The 13,041-nt window shown below is 42.9% G+C and overlaps 1 protein-coding gene across 1 annotated transcript in view; it reads left to right on the top strand.

Annotated features, from left to right (window-relative positions):
• The window catches only part of SMOC1 (SPARC related modular calcium binding 1), a 97,189-nt gene that overhangs the window by 66,241 nt on the left and 17,907 nt on the right, over positions 1–13,041 (top strand). The window contains exons 2-3 of the mRNA XM_032849399.1: positions 530–695; positions 2,116–2,228. Of these exons, the coding sequence (XP_032705290.1) occupies positions 530–695; positions 2,116–2,228 (279 nt within the window). The remainder of the gene's footprint in view (positions 1–529; positions 696–2,115; positions 2,229–13,041) is intronic.

Genomic DNA, 13,041 nt, shown 5'->3' with positions numbered 1-13,041 from the left:
GGCAGAAATTGAAGGGTGATGGAGTTGGGTCTCCAAGCTATTTTCTAATACATGAAATGCTCCAAAGATGGAATGTAGAGATTGCTAGTGAGTTCTGGATTTGGGAAAGTACCCAAACAGAGGTCGTGTGGCCACGTGCGAAGATGGAGAGACTGAATATCCTGGTGGTGAAAGCTTTGATTTGACTTCTGACTGATCTAGGTTCAGGCCCATCACTTAGAGCTGTGTAACGTTGGACCAGTTACCTCTTTCTGGCTGGAATTTCTTTATCTACAAAACAAACAGTTCCTACTTCACAGGGCCATTGCGAGGATTAAGGAGATCCTGCCTGTGAACGACTTAGCACAGGATGCTTTCCTTCGTTAGGCTTCATGGCTGCTCCATTCCCCGTCCCCTTCTAGGATTTAATAACTTTCTGGGTTTATTCTGGACTTGCTCCCCCAGGCAAACCAGTATTGTGATACATGGACTCACCCCTACTTTCCTGGCATAAGTAACCTGGACACCCTTTCACTTCTCTCCAACCTAGTTCCTCATAAGCGACCGTGACCCTCAGTGCAACCTCCACTGCTCCAGGACTCAGCCCAAACCCATCTGTGCCTCCGACGGCAGGTCCTACGAGTCCATGTGTGAGTACCAACGAGCCAAGTGCAGAGACCCGAATCTGGGTGTGGTGCATCGTGGCAGATGCAAAGGTGAGTGTGTGCACACCGGCCTAGCAGACAGGAGGCTCCCAGGCAGGCGCCACCATGCCCTGCATGGGGTGCTGTCCGTGGGGGAGGCTCAGAATGAGTCCATCCCTTGTGTTTGCTGCTCTCCCTCCACCCCTCCCCTGGGGACTAGGAGAAGGAAAGCGGGCCTACCCGAAGGAATGAGCACTATTCTGTCTTTCAAATACTGCCACCAGGCTAGGGCTTAGCAGATGTACTGCTATCTGGCTAGAGCTATTTATTTTTATTTTTTATTTTTGTAAATGGAGATGCTTAAAATGGCAAGACATTATTGTTGGCTCCTGAATAGGGAAGGCTTCCAAATTGTTGGCCAACAGATGTATTTTGTTTGGGCTGCTCACATGTTTAAAAATATTAAAAGCATTTGAGACAACATTTAAAAGTGGAGAGATTCAACATGAAAATCTGGATTTTTAGACTTCTCATAAATAATTGGAAGGTCTGATCATATTAGGTCTGTGTTCCCTCCCACAGGGAGACACATGGTGAGACCTGAGTCTGAGTGGCAGCTCCCTCCTTTAAAAGGGGGGCCTGTTCTCCAGTTGCGGCATCTCCAAGCTGAGTGCCATTCTTTGCACACCCGATTCAGCTCCCTAATTTATATCACTTTCCTCCACCTTGTAGATATTTGCGTTTGTGAGTCCTGGGCTGCTTAGAGCTTTTGTAGGAATTGTGTGAGACCAAGCAGGCTGCCTTAGAGCTTCTGATCGTCCAAAGAAAGCACTTGCCATTCGTTTTCTTTCTTTCTTTCTTTCTTTCTTTCTTTCTTTCTTTCTTTCTTTCTTTCTTTCTTTCTTTCTTTCTTTCTTAAGATTTTATTTATTTGACAGAGAGAGATCACAAGTAAGCAGAGAGGCAGGCAGAGAAAGAGAGGAAAGGAAGCAGGCTCCCTGCTGAGCAGAGAGCCCGACATGGGACTCGATCCCAGGACCCTGGGATCATGACCTGAGCCGAAGGCAGAGGCTTAACCCACTGAGCCACCCAGGTGCCCCAACACTTGCCATTCTTGAACTCTAAAACATCTCTGAGACCCCTTGGGCTTGCAAGATTTTCAATAAACCTGGTGAAAAATAATAGAAGTGGGACTTTTTTTTTCCCCCAATGGGAGGGGCTGAGGGTATTTGGGAGAAAAAAATAAGCAGAATCTGGTATAAAGGCACCTCTCAAACTTTTCTAAGAATAACACTAAGGGGAAGGGGAGGCTGAGCAGCACGTACTAGCCACTGGCTTTGTGTTGTTAGAAGAGCCAGTTGGTGGTATGGGGCTCACCCCCCCGCAGAGAGGCTCTGTCTCAGCTTTCCTAGGCCTGGGCAGCCATTTTGTCTCATGGCTCCCGTGTGGATTCAAGGGAAGTACGAACCTCGCTCCTCCTCTCCTCTTATAGACGCTGGCCAGAGCAAGTGTCGCCTGGAGCGGGCTCAGGCCCTGGAGCAAGCCAAGAAGCCCCAGGAGGCGGTGTTTGTCCCGGAGTGCAGCGAGGATGGCTCCTTTACCCAGGTGAGGCCTTGGCCAAGTCTCTCAGGCCCATTTCCTGGACTGCGGCCAAGGGGAGGTGCTTGCGAGTGGGAGGGCCCCTCAGAGCCTTTGCTTTCTGGGAAACTGCAGAGGGCTCTTTGACACCCCTCTGTGCTACCTTCTGGTGCCTGCATTCCCCCTCTTGGGCCCTCCGTGCCATCCCTTGCCAGCTGGCAGTGGCTCCTGAAAAGGGGCATGGAAGTCTGAGCCAGGAAACTGGCATTGCTTGGTCCCCGTCCTCCCTGCTGGCTGTCTCCATTTTTCTCTTCTGTCAAATGCGGGCTGATTATTTTTCTTATCCCTGCCAGTTTCCAAGGGCAACCCTGGTAATCCCTTCACTGTTTATTTCTACCCCTTCTGCAATCCCGTTCTTCCCACCTTTAGTCCTTGAACGAAGCAGGGCTCCTTTTAAGTACACGTTGTACCATGATTCTTGGAGTGCGTGTGTGTGTGCACACGCACACACATCACACAGGCGTGTGCATGCACGCGCTCAGATTTAAAAATTGCCTTCGGCTGTCCCCCCTCTCATCCTGCACGGTCTTCTGGTTAGTGCTTTGTGTAGAATCGATGTTGGGTATGTTGGTGTTGGCACAACTCTTTCTAAAACACAGGCAGCACGGGACAATAGGGCGCTCCTTTATAAAGCTTTCCGACTGGATGGGGGATATAGTGTGCCGGGTGTGAGGCAGCTGGATGAAGGTGTGGTTCGGGTGAACATAGGGAAGGTCACACTGGACCAGCATGAATCAGTCATGTGGCTGGGTGTGGGCCTGGTGCCTCCTTCTCCCTGTGGGGAATAGAGCGGCATTTGGAGGAGTCCCACTGCCTCAGGGCTGGAAGAAGAGGCTTCCGAGGTTTAAAAGCTTTCCCGTAATTCTGCATCAAGGGGGCAGACGCTGCAGGCTGGCCTTTGGTTTCTTTCTGGGGCCGGGCCTGGGGATTGCTGATTTCGGATAGACCACTTGTTGGCGTGGAAATGCAGAGGGGTGGCGGGGAAGGGTTTGGGCATCGTACTTTTTAAAGTTCCCAGCTGATTTAAATGTTCAGCCAGGATGGAGAGCCTCTGGGTTAAACTGGTCTTGGCTGCTGACAATTCGAGGAGCACTTTTATTCCTTTTCTCTCTAACGCCTCACCACAAGCCTGCGAGGTACGTGTTGTTATCCCCACATACAGGGACAGGGAGAGGCAGGGCTGGGCTTCAGAGTCAGACCCCTCCCGCTCCCAGGCCCTCAGTCATCCCTGTTCTGCTGTGCCCTGCTCTGGCAGCTTTCCAGAAGGCTCTGAGGCGTGGACTGCAAGAAGGCAGTCAGTCTCCTGCTATGGTTTTCCCCGGGGATCCTGAAGGCACCCAGCCCCGACCTCAGGCGAGTCATAGAGCTCTGGGCCTCAGTGTCCTTATGTGAAAAATGGAGATTATGGTCACCACTATTATCATACATAATCATAGTCATTACGTTATGTATGTTATTATATGTTACTCTTGTTATGACTATTAATGAGTATCACGATAGCTTACCTCATGGGGCTGTGGTGAGGATTTACATATGCTCGTGCACGTCCAACCCTTGGAACGCATAGATGCTATTTAAATATCCTGCATTTTCCTCAGCGTCCTCCCCAGATCTACGCTGGCACTACTGCTCACGTCTTCCCAAGATGTTATGGACAATGTCGCTTAAGGAAAGGAAAACCTTCTGTTGAACCTCTCCCTCCGCAGTTTCTTATTTTTCATGTATTCTGGTGAAAAGAAGGCACGTGTTTGTGTCTGTCTCTGGAACCGCACTGCTGGGAATTCCCACGTAGGGGAGAAAATCAGACCTCTCTTGACTAGGGGCCGGGAACCGGGGTGGAGGTCGTGGGAGGAGGCCAAGTGGATGGTCGTCATTCTCCCCTTTCTCGAAGATTGTGTCACCCCCAGTGTGTTGCTCCTGAGAAGGTTGAGTCCTGCCCTCCTGGCTCTCAGGGCTTTGCTGCTTGGCGACAGACAGCCGCTGGCGGCTTTGGCTTTGGCAAGGCCGGTCCTGACTGGGTGGTGTTTGCCGGGAGAGGAATTGCTAAACACAGGGGCCCCTGAAGTTCAGCAAATGTTGGCTAGACAGTCAAGAACCCCTTCATTCGTCTGACACGCTAAGCACTGCCATGTGTCTGCAGGCCTGAGGCTGGCTCACCGCAGTGGGCAGCCGGTGGCCCTACAGCCCACTCGCCCCGTTACGGTGATTGAAACGGATGTGCTTTTTGCCTTGATCAAAGATGCTGCAGTAACTTCACGAAATGAGGCTGCCTCTTTGAGTGTGCTTCAGGAGCGGGGACAGGCTGCCTGATAGCTGTGAGACAGAGTGCTTTCTGCCTCCCCCAGTCCCCTCCGTCGCTTAGCCGGACTTTGTTGTTTTGTTTTGTGAGACCAGCATCTAGAGGGGTCTGTCACTTTGGTACTCCTTAAAATACTGATAGGCACGCATCCTGATGTTATTACCATATTTCAGCCCTGTGAATTATTACCAGTAATGGGCTCTTGAAGTTTATAGAGGGAGCAAGGGGACCCTAATAGGACTAGATTTGTTTGGCATGGGACACAGCTTGGGACCACATGAGTGGGCTGGTTTTAATGGGGTTCATGTGGGATGTGGTGGTCTCTGTTCTCTTCTTTGTTTGCCCTGTTCTCTTCTCAGGCCCCACCCCAGCCCCCACAGCAGGGGGCTGGGCCTTAGGTCATGTGCGACTTTGAAAAACCTTGATACCCAGTCTACACCCCGCATGCTGGGAGGGGAGTGGGCCCCAGACGTTGTGTTATTTTCATCTCCCTAGGTGATGACAGCGTTTGGTCAAATTTTTGAATGACCCGCTGTTGTCATCACTCTTGTTCTTGATTGCATCCTTGGAATGTGGAGTTCAGGCTCTCTGGGGACCCGCTGAGTCAGGTTGGGAGTTAAGTGCTTTGTCCTTTCCTGCGGCCTTATCTGTTTACTCTTCTGGGTGCCGGGAACATAATTCCTGACATCTGTTCTGCCAAGTCCTCTGCCAAGCGGTTGTCTGGTGCCCAAACCGATTAACTGAAAGCTCAGCTGCAGTAGAAGGGGATTGGATTAACACCACCAGGAAATGCTGGCTGGAGCTTGTCAGGCTGGTGCATCACTGAGTCATGATGAAGGCTCCTCTGCTGAGTGCCGGTGGGTGCGAGGCACTGAGTTTGATACCAGTTAATCTTCGCCGGAACCCTTTGCTGTGTTACTAGTGCCCTTCCTTATAAAGGAAAACTCAGTTTCAGAGAGGTTGAGAACTGGTTCAAGATCACTGACACTAGAAAGGGTTTGTACCCAGCCCTACCTAATTTCAAGGCCTGGGCTTTTAACGTTTTTATGTTATAAAAAATGGCCTTGATGTGTGTGTAGTTCATATTCATCACCGTTGTTATTCCAGAAGGCCCCACTGTGAAGCTGGTGGCCAATCCATAAAGGGGGGGGGGGAGAAAAAATCCTTTTGATTACAGAAATCTTCAAATATACAACAAGAAGTAATGGTATAAAATGGTATATACCCCTTGTACCCCTTACCCAGCCAGAGTTAACAATTACTAACATGTGGCTGATTCTGTATTGTTTCTGTCTTGTTTTCATCTCCCACCCTGAACTGGACTGTTTCAAAGCAAATCCCAGACACAGTGCTGTTTTCATCTCCAACATCTTGGAGTTCTGCTCTGGGCTGTGTGCTGGTTGCCGTGGAGGGTTCAAGAAATGTCGCAACATGTGTCTTTGAGTAGCTTTCCTTGAAAAGATATGAAAACCAATGATAAAGTAGCTAATATACAGGGTCGTATTTCAAATGGTTATATTTCACATCCCCATTTACAAATGAGTAATTTGGAATTCCAAGTGCATTTTGTTGTTGAAAAAATTTATACCAATGAAAAGAGTCTGACTCTTAATTTCAGCTCAGGTCATGATTTCAGGGTGGTGAGATCGAGCCCCACAGCAGGCTCTGTGCTCAGTGAGGAGTCGGCTTGTGATACTCCCCCTTCCCTCCGCCCCTCCTCCATGCTCCTCCTCCCTACTTTCTCTCTATCTCTCTCTCTCTCTAAAATAAGTACATCTTTTTTTAAAAAGTTTCTGAACATTAAACTTAACCAAAACTAAAAGACAAATGACATTTATTAGTCTTAATGACAAAGAGCTGATAAATGAAGAATTCTTACACACCAGAAAGAAGATCCTAGTAGAAAAGCAGGCAAGAGATACCAACCAGCAAATCACACAACTAGCGGATAAATGAATACAGAACATCTCATTTGCCTTAGTAATTAAAGAAATACAAACTAAAAAAAAAAAAAAGTCATTTTGCTTACCAAATTGTTAAAAATTGGAGAAAATTTGTTAAAAATTGAGAATTACTAAAGGGAAAAAGCTACCCCCCCCCCCCCATATTACAGTTTGGAAAGTAAATCAGCATTGACATTTTATGGAACAATTTCACAATGTGTGTCAAGAGTCCTTAGATGTGCCCACATCTTATGCCCACCCTTCCAATTCTAGGAATTTATTCTCAGGAAACATTAAGAATACGTGCAAAGTGGTGCCTGGGTGGCTCAGTGGGTTAAGCCTCTGCCTTCGGCTCAGGTCATGATCTCAGGGTCCTGGGACTAAGCCCTGCATGGGGTTCCCTGCTCAGTGGGGAGCCTGCCACCCTTCCTCCCTCTCTGCCTGCCTCTCTGCCTACTTGTGATCTCTGTCAAATAAATAAAATCTTAAAAAAAGATATGTGCAAATACTTAGCCACATGGACTTTCATCTAAGTTCTGCTGATAGTAGCAAAAGTTTGGAAGCAATCTAAACATCCAGTAATGGAAAATCACTTAAACCAATTAGATATCATTTATACTCAATTCATAGCTGCTGTACTCTGTAGCTAGTAAAACGATGTGTTACAGAGGCTCATTTTACGTAGTGGGTGTATGCAGGTATGTTAGGGACTCAATTCGTCAAATAGTTAAAAAGAGAACTATTTTCATTTTGTTCTAAATAGCAAAGTTATATATGCTTTGTAAAGAAAAGAATTCTGATAAATGCAGAGGTGTGAAAGGTAGAAAGATAGAGTCAGTGATCTCACCTCCTTGAAAAAGCAGTTGGGGGTGCCTGGATGGCTCAGTAAGTTAAATGTCTGCCTTGGCTCAGTTGCCATCGCAGGGTGCTGGGATGGAGACCTGCATGGGGCTCCCTGCTCTGCAGGGATCCTGTTTCTCCTTTTCCTTCTGCCTGTCGTTCCCCCTGCTTGAACACATGCTCACACGCTTTCTCTCTCTCGAATAAATAATAAATAAAATTAAAAAAAAAAAAAGAAAGAGCAACAGGTAAGTGTCTAACTCTCCAGTTTTTTCTCTTTACACATACTTATTATTTAGCACAAAAATGGTATAATATCTTATACCTTTATATTTTTTTTTAAAGATTTTTATTTATCAGGGCACCTGGGTGGCTCAGTGGGTTAAAGTCTCTGCCTTCGGGTCAGGTCATAGTCTCGGGGTCCTGGGATCGAGCCCCGCATCGGGCACTCTACTCAGGAGGGAGCCTGCTTCCCCCCCCACTGCGTCTCTGCTTACTTGTGATCTCTGTCTGTTAAATAAATAAATAAAATCTTTTTTTTTTTAAGATTTTATTCATTTACTTGACAGAGATCACAAGTAGGCAGAGACACAGGCAGAGAGAGAGGGGGGAAGCAGGCTCCCCGCTGAACAGAGAGCCTGATGCGGGGCTCGATCCCAGGACCTCGAGATCATGACCTGAGCCGAAGGCAGAGGCTTAACCCACTGAGCCACCCAGGTGCCCCAATATCTTACACCTTTAAATAACATTTTCTTTTAAAAAATATTAATAACTAATACAATGTTTTAATTTATTTATTTTAAAGATTTTATTTATGTATTTGTCAGAGAGAGAGCAAGTGAGCACAAGCAGGGGGAATGGCAGGCAGAGGGAGAAGCAGGGTCCCCACTGAGCAGGGAACCCAATGCAGGACTCAATCCCAGGATCCCAGGATCAACACCTGAGCTGAAGGCAGATGCTTAATTGAGCCACCCAGGCGCCCCTCTTTGAATAACATTTTCTTAAACTAATTACATTGTGGACTTATTTCCATGTTATATATAAATCTTCCTAATTTTAAAATTTTTATTGACAGATAACTGACATACAATGTTATGTTAGTTTCAGGTGTACAACACAGTGATTCAATTTTTGTGTACAATGTGAAATGATCAGCTCAGTAAGTCTAGTTACTATCTGTCACCATACAAATGTAATACAATAACACTGATCACATTCTCAATGCTCTACATTACATCTCATGACTTACTTATTTTACAGCCGGAAGTTTGTACTTCTGGTTCCCTTAATCTTTCTCGCATCTACCAACCCCTCTCCCCTCTGACAGCTACCAGTCTGTTCTCTGTACCTGGGCTTTGTTTGTTTTGTTTTTTAGATTCTATATACAAGTGAAATCATGCAGTATTTGTCTTTCTCTGACTTACTTCACTTAACCTAACACTCAAGATCCATCTGTGTTGTTACAAATGGCAAGATTTTATTCTTTTTATGGCTAATATTCCATTGCACACTCACACACACACACACACACACACACAGGCCATGTCTTCTTTTTCCATTCAACTATTGTTGGACACTTAGATTGTTTCCATATCCTGGTTATTGTAAATAATGCTGCAGTGAACATAGGGGTACTTCTGTCTCTATGAGTTAGTGTTTCCATTTTCTTTAAATCCAGAAGTGGAATTATTGGGTCATATGGTAGTTCTATTTTTAATTTTTTAAGGAGCCCCCATACTGTTTCTGTAGTCATGCCCCAATATACGTTACAGCCAACTGTCCATGAGGGTTCCGCTTTCTTCACGTCCTTTCTAACACTTGTTATTTCGTATCCTTTCGATACTAGCCATTCTGACAGGTGGAAGGTGATATCTCATTGCAGTTTTGATTTGCATTTCCCTGACGATTAGTGATACTGAACATCTTTTCATGTGCCTTTTGGCCATCTGTGTGTGTTCTATGGGAAAATGTCTATTCAGATCCTCTGCCCATTTTTAAACTGGATTGTTTGGGTTTTGTTTTTAAGTTGTTGTTCTTTATATATTTGGATGTTAACCCCTTGTTGAATATATAGGTTGCCACTTCATTTGGTTGATGGTTTCTTTCTCTGTGCAGAAACTTTTGGGGTTGATGTAGTCCCATTTGTTTTGTTTATTTTTGCTTTTGTTCCCCTTGCCTTTGGTGAAATCTTTAGGGTTCTCTCCGTATAATATCATGTCATCTGCAAATAATGAATGTTTTACTTCTTCTTTTCCTATTTAGATGAACTTTATTTCTTTTCCTTGCCTAATTGCTGTGGCTAGGATTTCCAATATTATGTTGACTAAAAGTGGGGAGGATGGGGCTTCTTGTCTTGTTCCTGATCTTAGAAGAAAGGTTTTCATCTTTTCATCATTGAGAATAGTATTAGCATTGTGTCTGTCACACATGGCCTTTATTATGTGGAAGTACATTCACTCTATATCCACTTTGTTGAGAAGTTTTAATCATAAGTGGATGTTGAATTTGCCAAGTACTTTTTTGTATCTATTGAGATGATCATATCATTTTTATCTTTCATTTCGCTAATGTGATGTACCACTTGATTTGTGGATATTGAACCATCCTTGCATCCCTGGAGTAAATCCCAGTTGATCACAGTGTATGATCCTTTATTGTTGGGTTTGGCCTGCTGATATTTTGTTGAGGAGTTTTGTATCTATGTTCTTCAGGGGTATTGGCCTTTAAATTTTCTTTTGTTGTTGTTGTCCTTATCCAGTTTTTGATCAGGGTGATGCTGGCTTCTTAAAATGAGTTTGTGAGTGTTCTCTCCTCTTCAACTTTTTGGAAGAGTTTAAGAAGGATAGGTATTAAATCTTCTTCGAATGTTTGATAGACTTCACCTGTGAAGCCATATGGACTTTTGCTTGTTGGGAAGATTTAGCCTCTTTATCCTTGCTAGAGATCACTCTATTCACATTTTCTATTTCTTCTTGATTCGGCTTTAGAAGATTGTATGTTTTTTGGAATTTATCCCTTTCTTCTAGTTTGCTCAATTTGTTGGTATGCAATTGTTCATAGACGTCTCTTATAATCATTTGTATTTCTATGGTATCTCTTGTAACTTCTCTTTCATTTTTTATTTTATTTCTTTGAGTTCTTTCTTTTTTATTTTCTTGGTGAGTCTAGCTGAAGGTTTGTCAATTTTATTTACCTTTTCAAAGAACCAGCTCTTAGTTTCATTGATCTTTTCTATTGTCTTTTTATTCTCTATTTTATTTATTTCTGCTCTAATCGTTTTCCTTCTACTACCCTTGGATTTCATTTGTTCTTCTTTTTCTAGTTCCTTTAGGTATAAAATTAGATTTCTTATTTGAGATTTTTCTTGATTCTTGAGGTAGACCTGTATTACAATGAACTTTCCTTTTAGAACTGTTATAGTTACATCCACAGATTTTGTTATGCCATTTTTCTGCTTTAATTTGTCTCTCGGTATTTTCTTATTTCTTCTTTGATTTTGTTCTGATAATTGTTCAGTAGCATGTTGTTTAATTTCCAAGTGTTTGTGGTTTTTCCAGTTTTCTTCCTGTAATTAATTCTTAGTTTCATACCATTGTAGTCAGAAAAGATGCTTGAAATGAGTTTAATCTCCATCAGTTTATTGAGATTTGTTTTGTGGCCTAATGTGATCTACCATGGGGAGTGTTCTGTGTGCACTTGAGAAGAATGTGTATTCTGCTGCTTTTGGATGGACAGTTCTGTATATATCTATTAAGTCCATATGGTCTACTGTCTCATTTAAGGCTGCTGTTTCCTTACTAATTTTCTGTCTGGATGATCTATCCATTGATGTAAGTAGGTGCTAAAGTCCCCTGCTATTATTATATTGCTGTTCATTTCCCCCTTTATATCTGTTAATATTTGCTCTATGTGCTTTGGTGCTCCAATGTTGGGTACTTATATATTTATAAATGCTGTATCTTTTTGCTGGATTAACCTCTTTATCATTACATAATGGTTTTCTTTGACTTTTATTACAGTCTCTGTTTTAAAGACTATTTTGTTGCATATAAGTATTGCTACACAAGCTTTCTGTTAGTTTCCATTTGCATGGAATATATTTTTCCATTCCTTCACTTTCAGTCTGTTTGTGTTCTTACTTCTGAATTGAGTCTCTTCTATGTAGGTTGCATATATGAGTCTTGATGTTGGTGGTGTGTGTGTGTGTGTGTGTGTGTGCATGTGTGTGTTTTAATCCATTCAGCCACTCTATGTCTTTTGATTGGAGAATTTAGTTCATTGACATTTTAAAGTACTTATCGATAGATATGTAATCATTGCCATTTTGTTAATTGTTTTCTGGCTGTTTTTGTACTTTCTCTGTGCTCCTTTTTTGTCATTAGTGTTATGTTTGGATCCTTTTCTCATTTTCTTTTATTTATTACTATAAATTTTGCTTTATGGTTACCACAAGATTTACATAGAATATACTATGTATATATACCAGTCTCCTTTAGGTTGAATTTGGATACATTCCCAAACTCTACATTTTTACTATCCCCCTCAAGGTTTTTATGTGTTTGACATTACACTTTACCTCTTTTTATTTTATATATCTTATAACTAATGTAGTTTTAGTTAATTCTACTACTTCTGTCTTTTAACCTTCACTCTGGCTTCATAAGTGATTTAACCACTACCTTTACTATATATATTTATCTTTTCCAATGAAATCTTTACTTTTGCATTTTGTTGTTGTTGTTGTTGTTGTTAATTAATTAATGTCATTTTTTTTTTAAGTTTAGAAGAAGTACCTTTGACATTTTTTATAAAGCTGGTTTAGTGGTGATGAATTATTTTAGCTTTGGCTTATTTGGAAAACTTTGTCTCTTCTTCACTTCTGAATGATAACCTTGCCAGGTAGAATATTTGTGGTTGGAAGTTGCAGAAAAGTCTGCTCATAGTCTTGTGGGGTTTCCTCTTGTATGTAACAAGTTGCTTTTCTCTTGACGCTTTTAAGATTTTCTCTTTAACTTATGACATTTTAATTATAATGTGCCTTGGTGTGGATCTTTTTGGGTTCATTTCATTTAGAACTCTTTGGGCTTCCTGTACCTTAATGTCTGTTCCCCCCCCCCCCAGGTTAGGGAGTTTTTGGCAAATAGGATTTCTGCCCCTTTCTTTTTCTCTTCTCCTTCTGGGACCCCTATAATGTGGATGTTATTCTGCCTGATGTTATCTTACAGGTCTCTTAAGTTAGTTCTATTTTTACAATTATTTTTTCTTTTTAAGATTTTATTTATTTAGGGAGAAAGAGAGAGAGAGGAAGAGCAGAGGAACAGGTTGAGAATCTCAAGCAGATTCCCCACCGAGTCCACATGCATGGCTCAGCGCTGGGCTTGATGTGGAGCTCGATCTCACAACTGCTCAACCATGACCTGAGCCAAAATCAAGAGTTGGTTGTCCAACCAACTGAGCTACCAGCTGCCTCTAAAATTCTTTTTTCTTTTTATTGCTCTGTCTGGGTGAATTCCAGGGCTTTGTTTTCCAGGTTGCTGATCCATTCTTCTGGTTCATTCAGCCTGCTGTTGAACCCCTCTCGTATATTTTTCAGCTCAGTTTTTATATTCTTTAACATTGTGACTTCTGTTTGGTACTTTTTTTTTTTTAAAGATTTTATTTATTTATTTGACAGACAGAGATCACAAGGTGGCAGAGA

Source organism: Lontra canadensis, unplaced genomic scaffold, assembly GCF_010015895.1.
Source record: "Lontra canadensis isolate GAN:19392208 unplaced genomic scaffold, GSC_riverotter_1.0 scaffold227, whole genome shotgun sequence".
In the NCBI taxonomy this organism is placed as follows: Eukaryota; Metazoa; Chordata; class Mammalia; order Carnivora; family Mustelidae; genus Lontra; species Lontra canadensis.
The sequence above is the reverse complement of the archived record's forward strand: the minus strand, read 5'-3'. Positions and strand labels throughout refer to the sequence as shown.